Genomic DNA, 25607 nt, shown 5'->3' on the forward strand with positions numbered 1-25607 from the left:
TTTTTTTAATTTTAAATAGTATAGCCGCACGGCGATATGGATTTTGACACATGGCTCTAGGCGGGTCTTTTCTTTAATAGATATAAATATTAAAGCCGCGCGGCTATACCCGGTTTTTCTAATTTCTTTGGCTATACTACGTGCTATTAATGTTTTGTAAAATAGCGGCTATACCGATTTTGACACATGTCACTTAATCGCTGGGCAGGTCTTGGTTTTCTTTTTTTTTACTATTAGGCCAGTACACGAGTTTCTATTGTCCACTTTTAATTTTTTACTTTTCCAAGGTTATTATCCGTATTATGAATTTAGTATTTACATGTTTAATAGTCGTATCATACACGTACGTATGTATTTTTCAATAATACATCTTTTTCTGTATATTTCTTAAAGGCTCGGTAAAATACAAGTTTTTTTTTGTTTTTTTGAAAAAAGCAAACATACAATACATTTATTTTTTATGTTTAATACACGTATTTTTTACAAAGTTTTCAATAATACACATAAAATTCACGTATTATACACATAATTTTCACATATTATTGATTACAAATAATATACATTAACATTTTAAAATAAATTATTGTAAAATATTATATAATGGCTGAACTTTTCAGTTGTAACTTGCCAAAATTATAATTTGTTTTAATAAATTGTACAGCCGCACGGCTACAAGGCGGTGTTTTTTTTAATTTTTTAAAAAATTAGTAGTACAGGAAGTTACCTAAAACGACATCATTAATTACCTTCCCAATTCAATTTTCTCGAATCTGAAGACTGATTTCATCCAACGGTCATGATCTAAGCTTGGTGAATAATGGTATCCTGGTCTGTTTGTAAGTATGCTAATCAACCGCTTCACATCCTTAACATGCATTGGTGGTGACTAAGATCTCTTAATCGTTCCATATTTTTGAGCTCGTTTAGGTGACTTAAACTCTGAGGTATAAATTAACATAAAGTTGTTTGCAAAAGATCCCATCTATATATATATATATATAATATGAGGCTATCCAAAGCTTTTGCATTTTCACATTTCACATTCCTTTTACAACAACGAGATGCCAGTTCGCCCAAAATAGACTCTTTCACGATGCCTGGCATCTAATCTTCCATCTTCCTCACGGATTTTAATTCTGGCTGCCTCACATCTATTCCATGCCTGGTTTCTTTCTGGAAAACTCAATTATAGTACAAGAAATTAGACTCAAAGTCCTATAAAATAAAATAAAAACTCATAGTCATGAACAAAATTGAGTCTCTTGATTCATGATCATTAAATAAACAAAAAGATTTCATGTAAACACATTTCTTTCACCTTTGCCATTTTCCAGAATGGTTTCTTCTTGTTTTGGCTGATTCATACTAGTCACACTCTTATCTTCTATAGGTTCATAATCCCCACACTCACTGAGTCATAATAATGAGAAACCTTGTTACATACAAAATGCAACAGAATTCCTACGCACAAATTAATAATGTTATTGATGAAAACACAATAAGAAACGTGTAGGAAACTTACGGCATGAAGCAAAAAACAAGATTGAAATATTCAGCGCACTCTAGATCCACAGAATGAACAGTTGAATTTATGGTCTTGATCATATATCTTTCTCCTTCTCCAACAACAATTTGAAATGTGGTGATACAAAGATATTGAGCCGTGTCAAAGCAACGACCAGTCTTGACATGGAAAAAGTCACGGTTCCCCAAATGAACCAAATACTCGCTCTCCATATCAAATGGCAATGGTGGACGCACAATCTCTAGGTCTTGCAATATAAACAATTGGCTTAAGGAATATACAATACTACCGTCGTCACTTTTGTCCATCCTAAAGGAGAATGCTATAAACTCATTGTCTTGTAAGGAATAGATAGTCTTGCTTACAACCACGACCCTCCCTTGGAAAGGAGCATAATCAACAGAAGTGTCAACTTCCACCTGCCTCCATTGGTTTCTACTAATGTGAAAAGCAAGGACATCAAATTTCTCTACTCTCCTGCCACACAATGAAAACAAAATAACGCCATAACAAACAGCATAACCAGTTATAATCATATAATCATAAAATGGATAAGAAGGCATTTCCTCCCAAACATTCATATCAGGATCATATCTCTCGAAGGAGAGGTACGGAATTGGTTCAAGGAACGATGGGATTGCAAGACAATACAGCTTGTCATACGCAGATACAACACTCGGTATTGATTTACAGGCTAGGGGAGGAGGAAAAGATGAACATCTTGACATAGTCTTCGTGTCAATAATATATCCACCGCTCTTTGTAAGGATGTATAATTTGGAGCGGTTGAAAATATGTGCAGCCTTCATGCCAAAAACGTCATACTTCTCACCCTCACAGAACCTGTCAACAAGTCCAATTACTGGGGGTTCATGAGTGAGTCCTCCTCCGTGTTTGAATTTCACTCCATAGATTGCATTACTTCCTTCTTCAATCCCAAAATAAGACGTAATTAAATATACAGATCTAATAGCCCCCTGATTTAATGTCATTGATGCATGCTCCGAATCCATGGGCAAGCTGGACAGAGAAGAGAGATACATACAAGAAGTCAAGTTAAGCTTTTCAAACACCTACCAAACTAGGTAAAGAGAATTAATGAATGAAGCAAAGGTGAAAGCAGCCAGCTAGTAAAAGCTGCTTACTATTTTTTTCAAGCAAGAATCTTTGAATAAGTAAACATGCATGCAGCAACTAGAGAAAACTGAAGCAAAATTTGAAAAAGAAAAACATCAACAATTTTACAGAGAAAAGAAGATGAAATCCAGTAAGCCAAGCACTGACCTTGGGTAAGGATTAACGGCCTTATGCACCGTGGGTTGTAGTGAGCGAATCTGCTCCAACATTGATTTCGTCAAATCGACCAGTTGGGCAAGAGATTTCTCCATCTTCGATATGTTGCCCAGTTCGCCCTGAGATTTATCTATCTCCGTTCTGTCGTACAGTTCGCGCATATATTTCTTGATTAAATATATATTGCGGCGGACCTCACTTTGGCGTGAATCCACCAACATCCAGGCATAGTCCTGAACATCTTGACCAGAGGTGAGCAGAGCGGCGGCGGCAGAAGGTTGAGATGTATTCCGATCATCCCCCATTATTCCGGATGATAGGGCCTTTGCTATTATTAAAATGCTAAATTGAGGCACAAGCGAATTTAGAGTTTCGGCATAAGGGAGTTTGGTTTAGGGTTTGGGTATGATATGAACGTTTCGAACTCTTGGAAAAAATTCCAATAAAAAAAAAAAACTCTTGGAAAATTCTAGTTCTAGAGGCTGCTATCTTATTCCGCACGCATTATGTTGTTATGCCAGCCCGTCCAGAATAACTTCGATTTGTTTTTTTTATTTTAAACTAGCCCCTCATGACTATGTCAATTGGTTTTCTTTCTTTATTTTTTTTATTTTAGAATTAAAAAATAATAATGGGTAGTTGATCTGATTTATTTTAAATTTTAAAATTTTTAAATATGAAAAGTGTGAATTTACCATATTATCATCATTTAATTAATAATTTCAATTCTTAATGTTTGCATAACTAAGGGCATCTTTTGGTATTTTGAATGTTTCACCCTTGGTTAATTCAAACATTAAGAATTGAAATTATTAATTAAATGAGGATAATATGATAAATTTACACCTTTTTATATTAAAAAAATTAAAAATTAAAACAAAATCAGATAATAGGTCCTATTTTTATGAAACACAATTGCCCATTATCTTTTTTAATTCTAAAATAAAATAAAATATTTAAAAAAACCAATGCCAAGGAGCTAGTATTAATTAATAAGCATGGGTATTTCTTGGCATTTTTAAAAGTTTCACTAAACTCTGCCTCGAATTTTATATATATAGATGAAAAGGTAAAAGCGTAAAAAGAGCGAAAATGGTGAAAAGGGGAAAGAAATCTAGATTGGGGTTCCTAGATAAAAATAAGTAAAACATGGGAGAGTAATTGTGTGAATTTTATGTAAAGTACATAATGTCTAGCTCAAGTCAAACTATAACTCCTAATTCTATCTATAGTAGAAAAACATAAATAAAAAAGGAAATAAATTACAATCAATATGGGAATCTTGGTGTGCAAGTCAACTGACACCAACAATAGATGAAAACTGAATCTTGAATTTTGATGTCATGTTTTGGGTTCTGTTGTATTCTTTGGTTGGTTTAGAAAATTATAGTGAAAATAGGAGACGTTCATGCTGCAGTTTTGGACTTGGCCAAACTTTTTTACTTCGTGCGTTTTCTAAGCTAAAAAAATTAAATTCGTCGACAGCAGGGTTCGAACCTGCGCGGGCGAAGCCCAACAGATTTCAAGTCTGTCTCCTTAACCACTCGGACATATCGACTTCTTGTATGCATAGTTTATCTACAAAATATTTAACTGTTACGTAAACAAAACGACATCAAGCTTCTCATATTGACATATATATTAACAGCGCGAACGACAATTTGCACGTGTGGTGGTCATTTGCACGACTAAACGGCAATGTTCGGATGAATTTGCAGGCTAAAACACTGCGTTTAGAGAGAGAGAGAGAGAGAGAGAGAGAGAGAGAGTGAACCAGAGTGAGAGGATAACAAGAGCTTAACCAACATGAGTTTGATGGTTGGTCATCTTCTACCTCCAACTTCCAAACACTCATTCACTAAAACCTCTCATTGCCTTCAAAACCCAAAAGCTAGTTTGCAAAGTTCAGCCCCAAAGCCCACAATCTTACCCAGTCTACTCTCTTTGGCTCTCTCTGTAACACTAAGCTCACCTTTTCCTGTTTTAGCAATCCCTTCTCTCAACTCCCAGTCCAATTTAGTCCCTCCCCCCACCACTCCATTCTCTCAATCCAAGAATTTGCAGACTGGGCTGGAAAATGGGTACACTTTCTTCAATTCACTGTTTCTTGAACTGGGTTTTCTCCTTTTGCTACATACAAAGTGTTAAAATTAGAATTCTTCAAGGAGTTTTGGATTAAATTAGTTAATGGGTTTGTACTGAATCCAATTCTCTTTAATGGTTTCTTTCTATTTCTGCTAATTTACATCCATGTTGTGTTGAAAAGAATGTATTTGTTGGAAGGCATGGAGAAATTAGAGGTTTTTTCTTCCTCTGCCTTGTGCAATGTGCTTTGCTCTGTTTGCTCAATATGACCTGTGTGTGTGTCCCTTCAATTTGCAGAAAAATCAGACCTTGCCCATCGATAAATCCAGGCTGTGTGTCAACAAATCCAAGGTCATCATCATTTGCATTTCCATTGACGATTCCCGCAAATTCTTCAGACAATGCAATTCAGGTTTAGAGAGAATCAATGCATCTACTCTCATGAACAATTTAAATTGAACTTTTACTTTTGTCATGATCTGAGACTTGCTTGGTTATAAACTTTCGGCATTCACTTGTTTGCATCTTGAGTTAACTAGTTTTAATCTTCTTCTTCTTTTGCCCTAATGTAGTTTTAAGCTTTACAAAATGCTGAAAGTCACTTTCTTTTTATTTTAATGAAATTATGCAGAGGTTGAAAGAAGCAATCTTGGAAACTCAAAAGAATGCAAAAATTCAAATCTTGCAAGATACCCCTGATGGTAAGTAGATTGAACACATGCAGAACAAATTGAAATCTGGCCCATGAACTTGATCTCAAGTAGTAAAACAGAATGTTGCCAAGATGCTTACTAATTAAAGTGAAGAGGAACTTGGTCGTCAAGGCCTTTTTCCACTAGGCTAGATCCTATTGGCGAATCATTAATTAAATTTAAACCAGATTTTAGTGAGACATTACTGATAATGAAAACAATCCCAGGAGGCCAATATCTACAAGCTGAGTTTGATGGAGGGTTTGGCCGAGATGTGCTGGAGTTTCTGGTGAAAGGAGACTTGGTTTCTTACAGGTGCATGGCCACAAAAGTAACCTACTTGTACCCTTTCACTACTGCTTTAGGGAATTCAAAGGGACAAGAAGAAAGGATGAAGAAAATCACTGACCAGTTGGGTTGGTATGCTCCAAGTTTCGAGGCTATGGACTAGAAGTTTTTTCTTCATCTGCTCATCTCTGAAAAGAAAGAACAAAGTTGATTTTATTGACAAGAAATTTGTTGATTTGTGAATAATTTGCTCATGCTTCTTGTTTTCTGAATCTTATGATCAGCTTGTTTCTTAAGTGCCAGATAAATTACATGTGACAGAGAAGGGAAGGCTCTTTTGTTGCACGTTAAACTCATTTGGGAAAACTGGTTTTGTAGTCAGAAGACGACGTATGGTCCCTTCTATGTATCTATAATGGTTGATGTGCGACAGCTCAACAAATCTGGCCATATTTATATAAGCTCAACAACTTATGTAGGTGTGTTGAATCTGGTTCCTGCGTGTTGAAATTGAACTGTTCTTCTTTTCAATTCGTCGGCTATTCATGTCACGTGTTGATCAAACGAAACTAATACCATTTTAGGACAAATTTAGGAGCGAATGTGTACTTTTATAAACTAGTCTTGGCATTTTCACTCACTTTGTAGTTTCAACATTTTTTTTATTTATACAAACGATAACAATGGAGGGGATTCGAACACATGATATCTCGAGTGCAAAAATAACTAATCTTAACTACTTGAGTTACAAAGTCTCTTACTATCACGTTTACAGTGACGTAACATCAATTAGAGAAAATCGAATATTCCTATTTCCAGATCTGTCATGATGAGCTATTCTCTCGAGTTGGCGTGGCATTAGTATTGATTAAGAAGTGTGACAAATTCTATCCATATAATAATGAATCCACTGCGATAGTCTGTTAATATTGGTTGCACGTTATGCATGGCAATAAATAAAAGAAAACGAAGGTTGAAGCACCACGTGCTGCCAGTTGTAAATTGCATTGTTTTTGTTCTCTCTCCTTCAGTATCCATCAGTTGTGTATATCATTAAAACCGTGGGGGACTCTAGTAATAAATCATCTTACCCTACAGTCCTATTACAAGACTTCGAATCTTTGCCTGGATTCAATCCCCTGAAAAGACAGACAACCGACGGTCTTTTTTTTGTTTAAGAACTGTTTCTCTTTCTTTTTTCTGTTTGGTTTAAGTTGTTGAATTTGGATTTTCTGTCACTCTCTGGTCCCCACTGCACGGCCTCTAAATTGTTTCCAAATTGAGTGAAAAATATAATGGTTTGGACAATTTCTCCACTTTCCCTTTTGTTTAATATCATTTTGTATACGAGTGATAGTTTAAATTAATTTCATATGCTTTTATCACTATTTCTCTCATCATAAGATGAGTCACGTGATGAGAGAGATGGAGAGAAAATATATGAAACATGAAATATGTAAAAAAAGAATTTCCTTCATCTAGCTTAACTCACGTATGCTTTTCTTGACATCATATTATTAATTGTTGCATGACTTATGGTTATAAAACCAAAAATGGAAATCCCAGAAGAGGCCAAATGATAAGCAGCCAAATATAAGTTAGATGGATATTTTTTGTGTGGACAAAGGTTTGATGGATTTGAGATGTAAACCTCATTATGGTACGTTTCTAAAAATAATATAAATACGTGAAAATAATATTTTATATACTAGTGTGTTGTGTCTCTCTACTCATAGAATAATTAATCACGTTCTAAAATTTGTATAAAAAAATCTAGAAATCAGCTATCAAAAGTCAACAATAACGATGATGGTCTTCGTAAAGTAGTGGCTGAAAAACAATCACGCCTCCTATGATTGATTTTAAATAAACTTTAAAAGAATTTATAACATCAGGGTCACAACCACTGTTCTTAATTTTGTTTTCACTCAAAAAATAATCACCACCCCATTTTTTTGGCATGCATAGGACCCGAACCTAAATTAAGAAAGTTCAGAAATTGAAACTCTTCAAACATTTTTGTCTTGAGCAGTCAAAATTTTTTAACCCCAGTTACATATCAGTTGATTTTTCTTTGTTTTACAACAGTTGATCATCTTTTCATTCTACATATTATATATAGGTAGTTATATTGACTGTTGGTGAGACTAAGAAGATTAATTTACCGCCATGTTGATCGAAAATATCACACAGCTGGATATTATATTTATGTCAAGCTTAGACAGACAAAAAACCAATCATTCAAAACTAAGTTTCAAAGTGATCATCAGAGATCTCAATTCCAATCAAATAGAGTGATGCAGTAGACTTTGCTTTCTTTCATCATCATCATCAGCCACTGATTTCATCAAAACACAAAGATGGTTCGGTTTCATGGGAAATTGAAGGCTCTCTTCAACAGCAGATGGCTTGTGTTTGTGTGTGCAATGTGGATTCAGTCATTTGCAGGAATTGGGTACTTGTTTGGGAGCATATCTCCAGTGATCAAGAGCACCATGGGGTACAACCAGAGGCAGCTGGCCATTCTTGGTGTGGCCAAGGACTGGGGTGACGCTGTTGGGTTTGTGGCAGGAAGCTTGTCTGAGGTTTTGCCCACTTGGGGGCTTCTGTCCATTGGGGCAGCTCTCAATTTTCTTGGCTATGGCTTCCTTTGGCTTATAGTCTCTCAAAGATTGCCTGCTTTTCCTTTGTGGGTGGTGAGTTCAAACTTCAATCAAGTCTCATCTGATCATCAAGTCTTCTTTTGGATCTGGTACACAGATAGATTGGCTCTCTCTCTTTTTCTGTCGGGACTTGAATTTCATTGTTAGAACACACACACACACACACATATATATATATATATATATATATATATATATATGTATGTATATATATATATATGTATGTATAAACTGAGAACTTTGATTGGTTTTTCTTACTCTGTCAAGATTTTGTTCAGTACCCTTTTGGTTATTGGTTGAAATATCAGATTTGGAAATGACAGAAGCGTTGACAAATTTGAAATTTCCTATTGGAAAGGAAAGAGGAGCTATAAGGTGCTGAATTCTGAGTATATTTTTCAAATGGAAAGGAGTTGCCATTGTCTTTCTTAATATTGTTTTTCTTGACAGAACAGTCATACACATTCTATTGATGTCCAAGCTGAATTGGGACATGTGAAAACTTGACTGAAATCTCTTCTTTTTGTTCATTGCTATTTCAACAGAGTTCAGAAATTCTTCTACATTTCTTTGTGAGCAGAATTGTTAATGAAGTTTGTTTTTTTATGTGCAGCTTTGCATCTGTATATATGTGGGAACAAATGGAGAGACCTTCTTCAACACAGCAGCATTGATTTCATGTGTGCAGAACTTTCCCAAAAGCCGGGGTCCTGTTGTGGGGATCCTAAAAGGATATGCTGGGTTGAGTGGTGCAATCATTACTCAGATTTATGCAATGATCAATTCCCCAAATGAATCATCATTGCTTTTCATGATTGCGGTTGGCCCATCTATGGTTGTCATTGCTCTGATGTTCATTGTTAGGCCTGTGGGAGGTCACAGACAAGTCAGGCCAGCTGATAATTCAAGTTTCCTATTTACTTATAGTGTTTGCCTTGTCCTGGCAGCTTATTTATTGGGAGTTTTGATTCTTGAGGATCTGCTTAACTTGAGTCAATCTTTGATCACATTGTTTGCAGTCATTTTGATAATTCTCATATTACTTCCAATCATAATCCCTATCATATTAGTTTTCTTCTCCGAACCAACACCTTCGGCACAGGAGAGCCTTCTCCTTGAGGCTCAGAGAGAAGAAGATGGCAAATCTGAGCAGGACAAAACTGAGGTGATTCTTAGTGAGGTGGAAGATGAGAAGAGTCCAGAAGTAGATTCACTTCCAGCATCAGAGAGACAAAAACGAATTGCTCAGCTGCAGGCTAAACTGTTCCAAGCAGCTGCAGATGGAGCAGTGAGGATCAAGAGGAGAAAAGGCCCTCGTAGAGGAGAGGATTTCACATTAATGCAGGCATTGATAAAGGCAGATTTTTGGCTTATATTTGTTTCTCTTTTACTGGCTGCTGGATCTGGTTTGACACTTATTGATAATTTGGGTCAGATAACTCTGTCACTTGGGTATACTGATTCAAGTATATATGTCTCCATGATCAGCATTTGGAACTTTCTTGGACGTGTCGGTGGCGGCTACTTCTCTGAGATTATAGTAAGGTGAAACCAGATACAAGCTAACTTAAAATCGAAAACTTCAGTATTTTTTTCTCTCTAAAATGTTGGCACATGAAAGTTTACCAGTCCTAATGTTCAATATGTTTGTTATTTTACCAGAGACTTCGCCTATCCTAGACCAGTGGCTATGGCTGTAGTTCAGGTCATCATGGCAATTGGGCTCTTCTACTATGCTATGGGGTTGCCAGGGCAAATATACGTGACAACTGTGTTGGTAGGGCTAGGGTATGGTGCTCACTGGGCAATTTTGCCAGCTGCAGCTTCAGAGCTATTTGGCTTGAAAAGTTTTGGGGCCCTATATAATTTTCTTACAATGGCAAATCCTGCTGGTTCTCTTATTTTCTCAGAAGTGATTGCTAGTGGTATATATGACCACTACGCAAAGGAACAAGCTGCACTCAGACACCAAGACTCGGCTTCAATGCTTATAAAACCCCTCAGAGATGACTCACTCAGTTGTGTTGGCACTGTATGCTATTCCATTACTTGTGGAATACTCTCAGGACTTTGCATTGTTGCAGCTGCATTGAGTTTAATCGTTGTTTACCGGACTAGGAGGGTTTATACACAACTCTATGGATCACGCGGTTGATCAGTCAGCAGAATGACTCTGATCGGTCTTTCATCTCTATGAAATATGGCCTGGAGTCTTTCTGAGGGTAAGAGTCTGAGGCAAAAATTTCTGCTGCTCCTATTATCACAAAAGTAGACAGCCAGCCATCTAGTACGTCTAAATTATTATGCCAGTTTATTATAAATCCAATCCCTCTGTAGGCATTCTTCTACATGAAATTAAATTCTTTTCTTGCCATGGCCCAGTAGTTTTCCCAAATTTCTTTTTTCTTATTACAGCAGAAGAGCAATGCCAAAGATCTGCGGGATATACCGTTCGACGGATTACTATATGGTATATGCCATTACATCAGGTTTTTCTATTCATGCTATGTAAACAATACAGGTGCAGAAATTGAATGAATCTATTGTCTACAAATCTTTTTTGCCTGCTTTGATGTTTACCCTTAACTTCGGTTAGAGTTCCATTTTTTGTCCAACCAAAGAAAAATCTGTTGTTACATCAAACATGAACAGCTTGAAAAAGCTGAAATTCTGAAAGAGCAGCCAAGACATTTCCAAAGACAAGAATGCAAAAGCATTTGGTGTGTAATTCTTATCAAAATGGAGGAACATAATGGTAAATAAGCCTTCATCCTGAGAACAGAGGAAGTGCACTAGAATGTGATATGGGATTCTGTGATCGAAATCAGACAATATCATGTTATAATTCAGCATCTGTAATAACATTGTCCATATCATTAATATATGACTTAAATACTAGTCAATTTTTTTTTTTAAAACTTTAGTTTGTATTTGAAAATTACAAAAGGAAAGGCAGCCGCGACAACACTGCTGAAGTCATCCTTCAATACTTATCGGAATCTGCTGTTCCTCACAAAGCAGCAAATTTCTATATCATGGAGACACCCTTTGTTCTAAATCATGGGGAGAAAGACTAGAGAAGCAAGCATACCTTAGCTACAACAGATTAAATACAACAATGACTCTCTCACGATGCCTGGCTCTTCCTATTCCTGACGGAAAACAATTCCGGCTCCCTGGCAGCTATTCCACGCCCAGCTTGTTTCTGCAAAAGCCAAATAATATTACAAGAAATTAGACTCAAAGGCCAATAAAAACATAGACATGAAAAAAAAAAATTGAGTCTCGTGATTCATAATCATGAAATAAACAAAAATATTTCATTTAAACACATTTCTTTCACCTTTGCCATTCTCCTATGGTTCACCATAGAAAAACTCTCATCCAGACTGGTTTCTTCTTCTTTAGGTTCATAATCCTCGCACCCACTGAGTCATAAGAATGAGAAACCTTGTTATATACAAAACATAACAGAACTCTAATGCACAAATTAATTTTATTGATGAAAACACAAGAAACGTGAAGGAAACTTACGGCATGAAGCACGAAATAAGATTGAACCATTCACCGCACTGTATATCCACAGAACGAACAGTAGAATGTATGGTCTTCATCTTAAGACTTCCTGCTTCTTCAACAACAATTCGAAACGTGGTGATACAAAGATATTGAACCGAGAGAAGTGTACGGCGAGTCTTGACATAGAAAAACTCACTGTTCCCCAAATGAACCAAATACTCTGTCTTATACTTCCCCCCATATGGCAATGGTGGATGCGCAATCTCCAGGCCTTCCAATACAAACAGTTGGCTTAGGAAATATACAAGACTACCGTCATCACCTTTGTACATCTTAAAGCCGAATGCTATCAACTCCTCCCCATGTACGGAATAGATTCTCTCGCCTACAACCACAGCCCTCCCTTTGAAAGGAGCACAACAAACAGAAATGTCAATTTCCACTGGCTTCCATTGGTTTCTACTTATGTGAAATGCAACGACATCGAAATTCGTTCCTCTCGAGGCACACAATGAAAACAAAATAACCCCATAACAAATGGCATAACCAGTTATATTCATATAGGTGTCATAATCATTATAAAATGGATAAGAAGGCATTATCTCCCAGAGTTTCTTATCGGGATCATATCTCTCAAAGGAAGCCTCTAGATTTGGTGGGAAGCTCGATGGACATGCAAGACAATAGAGCTTGTCATATGCAGACACAACAAGTGGTGATCGTTTATGTTTTATTGGAGGAGTAAAAGATGAGCATCTGGACATAGTCTTCGTGTCAATAATAAATCCACAATCCTGTGCAAGGACGTATAAATTGGAGCGGATCCGTGCAGCGACCAAGCCAACAACCTGATTCTTCTCACGTTCACAAAACCTGTCAACACGCCCAACTACTGGGGCTCCGTATTTGAATTTCACTTCATAGATTGCATTACTTTCTCCTTGAATCTCAAAATAAGACACAAATAAATATACAGATGCAGCTTCCGTCAAGCTGGACAGATAAGAGAGATATATACAACAAGTCAAGTTAAGCTTTTTAAACACCTACCTAACTAGCTAGAGAGAATTAATGAATGAAGCAAAGGCCAAAGCAGCTAGCTAGTAGAAGCTGCTTACTATTTCAAACAAGAATCTTTGAATAATTAAACATGTATGCAGCAACTAGAGAAAACTTGAGGAAAATTTGAAAAAGAAAAACATGCACAATTTTACAGAGAAAAGAAGATGAAATCCACTAAACCATGCACTAACCTTGGGTAAGGATTATCTGCCTGTTGGATTTGCACCAACGTTGATTGTATTAAGCGAAACTGCTCCGACATTGAACGCATCAAATCGACCAGTTGCATTTGCTGGGCGGAAAGCACGGCTAGAGATTTATTGATCTCCAATATCTTGCCCACTTCGCCCAGAGGTATCTCCATCTCCGTTCTCTCGCACAGTTCGCGCATAGATTTCTCGACCTCTTGTACATAGTGCAGGACCTCATCGCCGGTTGAAGTGAACTTTTCGAGGAAAGGGGAGAAGTTAACACATCGATTCAAGGGGTGACAGTAGGGGAGCAAATCGGCGGAGGCAGAAGGTTGAGATGTATTCGAATCCCCCATTATATCGGATCCGTTGCTATCAAAATGCTAACTTGAGGCACAAGGGAAATTAGGGTTTGGGGATGGGGATGCTGCGGCAGAAGGGAGATTGGTTTAGGGTTTGGGTACGATATCAAAGTTTCGAATCGAATGAACGAAAGAAAGAGTAGAAATCAGAGTGTTAGGGAAAGGTTCACTCAATATTCAAATCTAAATGTTAAATAACTGGGTATTTATAGCAAACTAAAGCTTAGAGACAAATGGATAAAACTAGATAACCTAGGAAACCAACAAATAATTTTTTTTTTTAAACTAATAATTTAGGTCCTACACGCATCCTGCATCATTGGATGATAGGGCCTTTGCTTGCTGTTAAAATGCAAACTTGAGGCACAGGGAATTTAGGGTTTGGGGATGGGGATGCCGAGTTAGAAGGGGGTTTGGTTTAGGGTTTGAGTATGATATGAGTTTTTTTTTCTCTAATATATTGCCACATGAAGGTTTAACGGTTGGAGAACAATCAGAATATAACCAAATAGCATAATAAAACAACACGAAAATATATTCTATATAAATAATAAAAAAGAAAATACTGATTTGGATAGGTGACAGAGTCATGCGTGTTGTAAAATGGCTCACATTTAGTATGCAAGTGAAGGAGGAAGCGACCGGTCGCAAGGGAAAAGCGACCGGTCGTTTTTGCACAGAGTCGAAGTCTGGAGAATTCGTAGGAAGTCGCACGTAGTGCTGTTTCGATTTTTCCACGCGTTTTTCAGGTTCTCTTCACATGTGCTTGTTCCCTACCTAATCCCTCGGGCCTCTAAGTTGTTCTATGGGTTCTAGGAAGTCTAGCAAGGTGCTGGAAAAGCAGGAGCACCATTGAATGAGGATTGTTGACTTGTTTCAAAGAGTACCTATCCTATAGCTCTAGATAGGATGGCTGAAGTTGCAGCTATCAATGCCTAGCCTTTGTTCTGCCCAAGTTGTGGTCCAAGTCTGGAAACCAAGGGGAGAGCGTGGGAGGAAAAGATGGAGCCTTCTCCTAAGTCTAAAGGCTTGTGTATTAAGGGGAAGAGGAAGCAAGACAGCAATGGTGTGGTTAATCTCAAGGAGTGGTCAAGTAGCTGGGAGCTATTGTGTCCAAGAGGTTGAACTTACCAAGGGAGGAAGAGAGAGAGGGCAATCAGTTCAAGAGGGAGCTGAGTTGGGTCTTGAGAGCCTAGACACCAAAGGGGGGAAACACCAAGTGTAAGAGAGTGTTCACAAGTGCATCAAAGTGTTGAGCAAGGGGTGAGAGAGAAAAGAGAGCTTGGGAGAGAATAGAGTTCTAAGGGGGTTTCTTTGTAAACCAAAGTTGTAACTTATTCTTTCATTAGTGAATTTCTCAAGGGGATCACCAAGAGGATGTAGGCAATTGCTGAACCTCTATAAATGCTTGTGTCACTTTGTGCTTGGTTGGTTTCTCAAGTATGTGTGTGTGATTCATCCATCATTGTGTGTGTCACAAAGTCCATCAACAACAAGATTATTAGGGGAGTGAGTGAAAGTGTTTGTCCATTTTCACCAACAATGCGGAGTTGCAGTGTTATTTAAACAGTAGCTTTGCTTGTAGAGATCTGATACCTCTTCATCTAACAATTGTAACAAGTGTTCAAACATTTTCGAATTTCAGATAATGATATTATCTAAAAACGAATTTCTCATTAATACAAAGAATTATTAATTTAATCAACAGAGCTCAAAGGCCCCAGGCCCATATTTTGACAATTAAATCTATAGTAAGACAAATTGGAAACCGGAGTGGGCCCTACAAAGATGTCCCTCAAATAACTTATTTGAGGGATCCCTCAATTGAAACTCCATATATATATATATTCTATAACATAGGCTATACCCAAACCATGATAAGGCCCAACTTTGCCGTCACTAGGCCCATAACCTATTGAAGGGTTTTAAAGTGTTGGTGCTTATATAAACCATGAAAGGAAACTACTCCCTTTCAATGTGGGACTATGTGAAAGTGTATTTTCTTATACCAACTCTAACAACCAATCCTAATGTTCAATGTGTTTGTTATGTTACCAGAGACTTCGCCTATCCTAGACCAGTGGCTATGGCTGTAGTTCAGGTCATCATGGCAATCAGGCTCTTCTACTACTATGCTGTGGGATTGCCAAGGCAAATATATGTGACGATTGTGTTGATAGGGCTAGGGTATGGTGCTCTCTGGGCAATTTTGCCAGCTGCAGCTTCAGAGCTATTTGGCTTGAAAAATTTTGGGGCCTATATAATTTTCTTACAATGGCAAATCCTGCTGGTTCTCTTATTTTCTCAGAACTTCAGAAGTGATTGCTAGTGGCATATACGACCACTACGCGAAGGAACAAGCTGCACTCAGACACCATGACTCGGCTTCAATGCTTATAAAACCCCCCAGAGATGATGACTCACTCAGTTGTGTCGGCACTGTATGCTATTCCCATTACTTGTGGAATACTCACAGGACTTTGCATTGTTGCAGCTGCATTGAGTTTAATTGTTGTTTACCGGACTAGGAGGGTTTATACGCAACTCTATGGATCACGCGGTTGAGCTGTGAAGGCAATGGGGAAGTGGATATCTACTGTCAGCAGAATGAGTCTGAAAGGTCTTTCATCTCTATGATATAGGACCGGAGTCTTTCTGAGGGTACGAGTCTGAGGCAAACATTTCTGCTGCACCTATATTATCACAAAAGTGAGAACCAGCCGGCCCTGGGGTGGCGCAAGTGGCGCCACCGCACAGGGCCCCCGATTCTTGAGGGCCCCGAAAAAAAAAATTATATTATATATATATATATATATATATATTAATATTATAAGAATTGTACATATACTATAACATGCTAAATGTTTGCACAAAAGCATATGTGGTCGAGTTGGCTTTCTAGCGCACCTCTACTTAACAAAGGTGCCAGAGTTCAATTCTTATGAAGTCAATCAATTGCCTTTTTATATTTTTTTGGCCTTTTTATATTTTTTTATATATATTTTTGGCATTATAACAAGCTTTACATAATTATAAAATAAATAAAAAATAGAAACACCTTTAAAAAAAGGGAAACATCGAAGGTAACCACTAGAAGGAGTATATATATATCCCCCAAAGACTTTCTACTCCTCCCCTATCGTTCTTAGAAAAAAAAAAAAGTTTTCTCCTCTAAGAAAAGTACTTTCTTCATTCAAAATAAAACAAAAAAAGCTTCATGACTTCTTCTTTCTCTTAAACTATGTTTTTCTAGTAAGTAATCATCATCATTCATCAATCTCTCTTGGTTCTTTTTCCAATCCTTTGAAATTTTTTGTTATTATTTCAATTTCAGGAATTTCAACACTAAAAAGAGAAAACCATAATTCCTAAATTCATAAAGACCACTCAAAATCAAATAGGCATATTCAAATCTCAATTCAAATTCAGGTATGTATCTAAATTTCAATCTATATATTACATGACTCATTTTATTAAATTATTATCATGTTGATGATTGGTTATATGAGAATATAGTTTTTAGAAATATTTATCCATTTCTTGTTGGGGTTTTCTTCCAGGTTATAGGGTTTTGGAATTTTTCTTTGTAATCTAAACATGCCACCTACTAGAAAATACGTTTTTGGATATACAAAACGACTTAGTTAGTCATTACATGTTTATTGATGGTGACTTTTAGTTATATAAAAAATTGTTTATGACATTAAGTTATGGCAAATTTTTATTTATAGTATTTTTTGTATTAGATTATGTGAGGCCCCAATTTAAGTTTCGCACAGGGCCCTCAAAATCTCAAGAACGGCCCTGATCTAGTCCAAAGACAAGAATGCAAAAGCACTTGGTGTATAATTCTTATCAAAATGGAGGAACATAATGGTAAATAAGCCTTCATCCTAAGAACAGAGGAAGTGCACTAGAATGTGAAATGGGATTCTGTGATCGAAATCAGACAATATCATGTTATAATATTCAGCATATGTAATAACACTGTCCATATCATTAACCTATCACTTAAATACTAGTCAATTTAAAAAAACCTTTAGTTTGTAGTTGAAAATTACAAAAGGAAAGACTAATCCTTCAATATTTATCGGAACCTGCTGTTCCTCACAAAGCAGCAAATTTCTATATCATGGGGACACCCTTTGTTCTAAATCATGGAGAGAAAGACTAATAGAGAAGCAAGCATGCCGTAGCTACAACAGATTACATACAACAACGACTCTCTCACGATGCCTAGCTCTTCCTCTTCCTGACGGATTTCAATTCTGGCTCCCTGGCATTCCACACCCTACTTCTTTCTGCAAAAGCCGATTATATTACAAGAAATTAGATTCAAAGGCCAAAATAAACACTTATAGACACGAAAAAAATTGAGTCTCTTGATTCATGGTCATTAAATAAACAAAAACATTTCATGTAAACACATTTCTTTCACCTTTGCCATTCTCCTACGGTTCACCATAGAAAAACTCTCATCTATACTGGTTTCTTCGTCTTTAGGTTCATAATCCTCGCACCCACTAAGTCATAATAATGAGAAACCTTGTTACATACAAAACATAACAGAACCCTAATGCACAAATTAATGTTATTGATGAAAACACAAGAAACGTGAAGGAAACTTACGGCACAAAGCAGGAAACAAGATTGAACCAATCACCGCATTGTATATTCACAGAACGAACAGTAGAATGTATGGTCTGTTGGAAAAAATGGCTCACCTAAAAGGATACAAAGTTTTTTGGCGCTCAAAGGATGATTTTGAATCTGCCTAAAAGCGACCGGTCGCTGGACATTTGCGACCGGTCGTTTTGAAGCAGATTCGAAGTCTGGAAGCAAAACTGAAGAGCGACCGGTCGCTAGTTCTTTGCGACCGGTCGCAGGCACACGAGCGACCGGTCGCTGGACATTTGCGACCGGTCGCTTAGAAGCAGATTCAAAGTCTGGAGGGAAAAATTCTGGCGACCGGTCGCCCATTCCTGACGACCGGTCGCTCCAGTCGTGCTGTGATGCTTTGCTTACGTATTTTCAACTGTCTTTTCAATGGCTATCGCTTTCCACGAGTTTGCAGGTGCTTAATGGATCACTTCTGAGGTAAAAGAGGGTTGACTACCTGCTGGATAGTTGGGAGAGCACTCATGGCTAATTGGTTATCCTATTTTGATTAATCTCCTCTCCATTTTCTGGTTTAATGGAGGTGGCTGAGTGGGATTGTATTACCTACCTAATCTGACCCTTAGTCTAAGTGGTGACTAAAAGGAAAGAACGTGGAGGACAATCAGATATCCTATCTCTTGTCCATTGGCCTGTGTAGGTAATGGGATGAAGTAAGATAACACAAGGGAGAAAGAATGTTGAACAAATGTAGTGGCAAAAGCTGGAAACAAGTTAGAGTTTCTTTAGAGAGCTTTGTTCAGAAAAACCAAGGTGAGAGCAAGAGAGTTCTCTAAGTGTATCAAGGTGTTGAGCAAGGGTGTGAGAGAAACAGATTGTGAGGGTAGTGTTCTAAGGGGGTTTCCTTTGTAAACCAAAGTTGTAACCTATCTTCATTAGTGAAATTTCTCAAGGTGATCACCAAAGAGGATGTAGGCAATTTGCTGAACCTCTATAAACACTTGTGTCATTTGTGCTTGGTTAATTTCTGTGTGTGTGTGTAAGACTCATCCATCATTGAGTTCTTTGTCCAAAGTCCATCAACAACAAGATCTTAAAAGGGCAGTGAGTTAGTCATTAATTCTCAACATGGTCTTGATCATAAGACTTCCTCCTTCTCCAACAACAATTCGAAAGATGGTGATACAAAGATATTGAACCGAGATAAGTGTACGGCCAGTCTTGACATGGAAAAAATCATTGTTCCCCAAATCAACCAAATACTCTGTCTTATGATCCTCAAATGGCAATGGTGGATGCACAATCTCCAGGCCTTCCAATACAAACAGTTGGCTTAGGAAATATACAAGACTACCGTCATCACCTTTGTACATCTTAAAGCCGAATGCTATCAACTCCTCCCCATGTACGGAATAGATTCTCTCGCCTACAACCACAGCCCTCCCTTTGAAAGGAGCACAACAAACAGAAATGTCAATTTCCACTGGCTTCCATTGGTTTCTACTTATGTGAAATGCAACGACATCGAAATTCTTTCCTCTCGAGGCACACAATGAAAACAAAATAACCCCATAACAAATGGCATAACCAGTTATATTCATATAGGTGTCATAATCATTATAAAATGGATAAGGAGGCATTATCTCCCAGAGTTTCTTATCGGGATCATATCTCTCAAAGGAAGCCTCTAGATTTGGTGGGAAGCGCGATGGACATGCAAGACAATAGAGCTGGTCATATGCAGACACAACAAGTGGTGATCGTTTATGTTTTATTGGACGAGTAAAAGATGAGCATCTGGACATAGTCTTAGTGTCAATAATAAATCCACAATCCTGTGCAAGGACGTATAAATTGGAGCGGATCCGTGCAGCGACCAAGCCAACAACCTGATTCTTCTCACGCTCACAAAACCTGTCAACACGCCCAACTACTGGGGCTCCGTATTTGAATTTCACTTCATAGATTGCATTACTTTCTTCTTGAATCCCACAATAAGACGCAAATAAATATACAGATGCAGCTTCCGTCAAGCTGGACAGATAAGAGAGATATATACGACAAGTCAAGTTAAGCTTTTTAAACATCTACCTAACTAGCTAGAGAGAATTAATGAATGAAGCTAAGGTCAAAGCAGCTAGCTAGTAGAAGCTGCTTACTATTTCAAGCAAGAATCTTTGAATAATTAAACACGTATGAAGCAACTAGAAAAAACTTGAGGAAAATTTGAAAAAGAAAAACATGCACAATTTTACAGAGAAAAGAAGATGAAATCCACTAAACCATGCACTGACCTTGTGTAAGGATTATCTGCCTGTTGGATTTGAACCGACATTGATTGTATTAAGCGAAGCTGCTCCGACATTGAACGCATCAAATCGACCAGTTGCATTTGCTGGGCGGAAAGCACGGCTAGAGAATTATTCATCACCGATATCTTGCCCACTTCGCCCAGAGGTATCTCCATCTCTATTCTCTCGCAAAGTTGGCGCATAGGTTTCTCGACCTCCTGTACATCGTACAAGACCTCATGGTTTCTTGAAGTGAACGTTTCAATGTAACGGGATAAGTTAACATTTCGATCCAAGGGGAGAGCGTAGGGGAGCAAATCGGCGGAGGCAGAAGGTTGAGATTTATTCCAGTCCCCCATTATACCGGATCCGTTGCTATCAAAGTGCTAAATTGAAGCACAAGGGAATTTAGGTATGGGGATGGGGATGCTGCGGCAGAAGGGAGATTGGTTTAGGGTTTGGGTATGATATCAATTTAGAGGCTTTGCTTGCTATTAAAATGGTAACTTGAGGCACAAGGAATTTAGGGTTTGGGGATGGGGATGCCGAGGCAGAAGGGAGTTTGGTTCAGGGTTTGGGTAACAATCAGAATATAACCAAATAACATAATAAAACAACACAAAAATATATTCTATATAAATAATCATATAAAAAGAAAATACTAATATGGATTGGTGATAGAGTCATGCAGAGTTGACCCAACTTTGCCTCCTCTAGACCACCTTATTGAGGGGTTTTAAAGTGTTGGTGTTTATAAACTATGAAACGAAACTACTCCCTTTCAATGTGGGACTATGTGAAAGAGTATTTTCCTATACCAACTCTAACAACCAATCCTAATGTTCAATGTGTCTGTTATGTTACCAGAGACTTCGCCTATCCTAGAACAGTGGCTATGGCTGTAGTTCAGGTCATCATGGCAATTGGGCTCTTTTACTATGCTGTGGGGTTGCCAGGCAGGCAGGGCAAGTATATGTGACAATTGTGTTGATAGGGCTAGGGTATGGTGCTCACTGGGCAATTTTGCCAGCTGCAGCTTCAGAGCTATTTGGCTTGAAAATTTTTGGGGCCTATATAATTTTCTTACAATGGCAAATCCTGCTGGTTCTCTTATCTTCTCAGAAGTGATTGCTAGTGGGGTGTTCACAAAAGGCACATCAAAAGCTAAGCCTACAGAGAAATCCATATTTATATTTTTATTGTTGGTGTATATATTAAAAGCTTATAGCCGGGCGGCTATACCCTTTAATATGTATCTCTCTTTTTGAATCACTTTGATTAGTAGTTAGGCTTTACTTAGTGAATATTAAAGGAAAAAAAGAAAAAAGAAACAAGAAAAATTGAATTACTATTTATTAAGTAATATAATTCATGAAGTTAATTAAAAAATTTAATACTAATTATTCACTAAATAAATAATAATTAAAATATAATTACTAACTTAACTAGTTAGATAAAGCAAATATATTATTTAATTACTAACAATAAAATTTAAAAAAAAATTAATTAACCCAAATATCCTAAGTTTAGATTTATTTTTTTTAAAAGGATCTTTCCCGACAAAATTTCGTCGGCGCAGGTCAACAGACCTCTCCCGACGAAATTTCGTCAGCACAGGTTTATTTGTCGCAAAAAACCTTATCCGACAACGTTTTGCCGGCATAGGTCTATGCCGACGAAATTCCGTCGGGAAAGGTGTTATGTTTATTTTATTTAAATTTTTAATTTTTGAAATATAAAATTAGTTTCTTTACTCTTTATTTTTTTGGCTAACCTCTTTAATTTAATATATGTAATTAAGTAATATCTTATTAGCCTTAATATCTCCTATATTTCAACAATATATATATATTACTTATTTTCATTTGGGTGCCTTAATTAAAGTTCTCCAAAGCCCAAGAGCCCCAAGGCCCAAGTCTTTGATTAATATAATTATTATTAATTAGCGCCAAATCCAAAGCCGAGCCTATAGCCAAGCTAATTTAATGACAAAAGCATCAAAGTAAGATTAACAGGTGAAAACACTTAAAAATAAAAAATATTAAAAAAAATACCCAAGTGTGCCCTATCTGTGACTTGAACCCTGGACCCTGAAGTTAATAATTAAAACAAAAACCAGCCCATCTAATATTAAACATTTTAATATAGTTGCTCGTTATATTTACTTGAACACCACTCTCCATACTATATTGCTACTGTAACACTACTTTCCATCTAATATTAAACATTTTAAATGAGTCCCCCCCATCACTTACTGTCTCCTATGTTCAAAACTGAAGTTTAGTTTGCATGACATTAAGAAAATGTAAGGAAAACATGTATGTGTTGTTACATTGGAAGATGTAACCCAATTTTACAGCAAAAAACAGCGTTTTTTAGGGGTCTGCAGGACTCAAGCCGCTTCTAGCAAACCATCATAGTGCTTTGTTTATAAAGACCTCTGTAGGAGTGGATTTTCGATGTGGGGTATATGACCACTACGTGAAGGAACAAGCTGCACTTAGACATCATGACTCGGCTTCAATGCTTCCTCAGAGATGATGACTCACTCAGTTGTGTCGGCACTGTATGCAACATGCTATTCCATTACTTGTGGAATACTCTCAGGCCTCGTTTGGTTCACGGAATGGATTTGAGGGGAAATCACTTCCCATGTCATTTCCCAAGGAATGGGAATGAAATATTCATTTCCCACGTTTGATAATGTTGGGAAAGTAACCGGGAGATTTCACTTTGTTTCCTTTTCCCATGTTTGTTTTGAGTAGGAATGGAAAACAAAGTTTGTATAATTTTCCAGTTATACCCATATTAAATCAAATAAAAAAAGAATGCATTTAATGATACGTTGTAATTATAAATTGTTCATAGGGACAAAATAGTCATGAAAATTGTGCATTGAATGTTGGCTCATTTTCCCAAACTTTCCCATGAAGAGGGAAAACAAAACCCAAGTTAAGAGGAGGGATTCACTTTCCCCCCTACTTTCCCATGTGCCAGGCAACCATTTCCCATGCCTGGACTTACCAAACATGGGAAAGCAATTGAATTCCCATTCCCAAGCCTCCTTTCCCATGAACCAAACGGGGCTCAGGACTTTGCATTGTTGCAGCTGCATTGAGTTTAATTGTTGTTTACCGGACTAGGAGGGTTTATACGCAACTCTATGGATCGCGTGGTTGAGCTGTGAAAGCAAAGGGCAAGTGCATATCTCCTGTCAGCAGAATGAGTCTGAAAGGTTTTTCATCTCTATGATATATGGCTGGAGAGTCTGAGGCAAACATTTCTGCTGCACCTATTATCACAAAAGTTGCAAACCAGCCATCTAAATTATTATGCCAGTGTATTATAAACCCAATCCCTCTGTAGGCATTCTTCTCTGAACATGAAATGAAATTCTTTTCTTGGCATAGCCCTGTAGTTTTCCCAAATTTCTTTTTCGTATTAAAAACAGAAGAGCAATGCCAAAGATGACGGATTACTTTATGCCAGTGCATAGGTTTTTTTATTCATGCTATGTAAACAATACAGCTGCAGAAATTGAATGAATCTATTGTCTGTAAACTATAATGACTGCACATAAGTAGAACACATATCTTTGGTATGTCACAGAAACTGTCGAAATATCAAGAATATACACAAGAGCTCTTCTCCTCAATCCGATCCCTCATACACTCATTCTAGATGGGGTGAATTCTTTTGTGTGGGTTGGCTTGATCGGTTGAGCAGGGGCACTTGTGTTTTATATGCATCTGCCTGGGAGTCTCTCCCATCAAGAAAAACTCTCAAGCAGTCCTTATTGCATTAGGAAATAAAAACCCTAGTCCATATTAATTAGGAATCCCTGTGGCCCATGTATTTAACTTAAACACTCATACAAAGGCTACGGGCCGAGTAGTAATTGAGTCCTTGATCAATATTGAGCCCAAGACAACCCTATGATGATTAGAAGACCACTTAAGTAGGTAATTAGATTAATCCAACGTCTTACATTCTCCCACTTGGTCAAATAATCATCAAGGCTTCAAAGTTGATCACTGTATGGCCATGTAGAACTCAACATCACTCTATTCCTAAATCAAGCCACTGTCAAAAATGTAAACTTACATGGAACTGTCGGAACACATTGAATTTATAACATCCAAGATTCTTACAACCACACATATAAGCTTGCAAAATCACATAAGGCTTCCATCAAGACTAGGACACAGAATGATCAGGACAAAACTTAATTTGTGTTTACAAAGGTCACTTTCATTCATAAGCCCTTCCTTAAGAGATTACTAAGATCTCTCCTTAATGACACTGGCATGAATTCATGTCTTATGCAGTGACTGTAGCTAGCTATACTGCATGACGACATGTTACTGGATTCATTTGTCAAAGAAAGGTAAACATAAAACTGAAGTCACGTAATCCAATAAAAGAACCGAACCAAACAGCAATAGACGAAATAATTGAACTGTCTCCAAGAAATCTAATGAAATTGAGTGGAATAAAACTCAGCTCCCACTAATTCTACATATCAAAACTTAACGGCATAACCATAATTGTAACAAGTATGAAACAACCTTATTCAATGAATCAATGAACCACTGGAAAAATTTCTTTCTTTTACCTTCTCCCTTACAAGCATGAACCAAAATCCAAATGCTTATTAGCAATCAAAAAATTCAATTGAAAAGGCAAAAGTCATTGATTAACTACTGAAGATTTGAACAAAACTGCATGAAATAATAAGAACATATAACATACGTAAACCAAACTTTGTTCTTATTAGCCTTAAAATCCTTAATGCAAAACTAGATTGTTAAGCGATTAATAAGAAATATCCAAATTACTGAATACATCCTCAAAGAAGATCATTAAACGCTCCCACTCATCAAAACATATATTTTGCATGTTACAAAAATGGATCAATACCATATAAAATGAATTAATACCATATAAAATGAATTAATACATTATAAAACTTTATCGCAATCCAATCCTTAGAGTTAGAACTCAAATTTAATTTATTCA

At 37.1% G+C, this 25607-nt stretch overlaps 3 protein-coding genes and 1 non-coding gene across 7 annotated transcripts; 2 read left to right on the forward strand and 2 right to left on the reverse strand.

Annotated features, from left to right (window-relative positions):
- Window positions 1-4294: 4294 nt before the first annotated feature.
- Window positions 4295-4376, reverse strand: TRNAS-UGA (transfer RNA serine (anticodon UGA)). Its single transcript has one exon. It is a non-coding gene; the product is annotated as a tRNA-Ser (tRNA).
- Window positions 4377-4538: 162 nt separating this feature from the next.
- Window positions 4539-6361, forward strand: LOC110760375 (thylakoid lumenal 17.9 kDa protein, chloroplast). Its single transcript, XM_021962627.2, has 4 exons — window positions 4539-4899; window positions 5201-5315; window positions 5535-5604; window positions 5823-6361. Exons 1-4 carry the CDS (start codon window positions 4625-4627, stop codon window positions 6044-6046), a joined length of 684 nt encoding a protein of 227 aa, XP_021818319.1. The 5' UTR covers window positions 4539-4624; the 3' UTR covers window positions 6047-6361.
- Window positions 6362-8043: 1682 nt separating this feature from the next.
- LOC110760361 (protein NUCLEAR FUSION DEFECTIVE 4-like) lies at window positions 8044-11100 on the forward strand. Its single transcript, XM_021962609.2, has 3 exons — window positions 8044-8579; window positions 9160-10091; window positions 10209-11100. The coding sequence occupies exons 1-3, from the start codon at window positions 8244-8246 to the stop codon at window positions 10699-10701; spliced, it is 1761 nt and encodes a 586-aa protein (XP_021818301.2). The 5' UTR covers window positions 8044-8243; the 3' UTR covers window positions 10702-11100.
- Window positions 11101-11163: 63 nt separating this feature from the next.
- LOC110760362 (uncharacterized) lies at window positions 11164-14065 on the reverse strand. Of its 4 annotated transcripts, none has more exons than XM_088253468.1 (5): window positions 13319-14065; window positions 12081-13058; window positions 11890-11974; window positions 11638-11751; window positions 11164-11358 (listed from the first exon to the last, which is right to left on the reverse strand). In XM_088253468.1, the coding sequence occupies exons 1-4, from the start codon at window positions 13672-13674 to the stop codon at window positions 11674-11676; spliced, it is 1497 nt and encodes a 498-aa protein (XP_088109594.1). In that variant the 5' UTR covers window positions 13675-14065; the 3' UTR covers window positions 11164-11358; window positions 11638-11673. The 4 variants fall into 4 exon arrangements, with proteins under 4 accessions (XP_088109594.1, XP_088109593.1, XP_088109592.1 ...); XM_088253467.1 differs by lacking the exon at window positions 11164-11358 and adding an exon at window positions 11401-11549; XM_088253466.1 differs by lacking the exon at window positions 11164-11358 and adding an exon at window positions 11401-11546 and having other exon boundaries at window positions 13319-14064.
- Between the last annotated feature and the right edge of the window lie 11542 nt (window positions 14066-25607).

The sequence above is a fragment of the Prunus avium genome, chromosome 5 (genome assembly GCF_965620075.1).
Source record: "Prunus avium chromosome 5, drPruAviu1.hap1.1, whole genome shotgun sequence".
In the NCBI taxonomy this organism is placed as follows: domain Eukaryota; kingdom Viridiplantae; phylum Streptophyta; class Magnoliopsida; order Rosales; family Rosaceae; genus Prunus; species Prunus avium.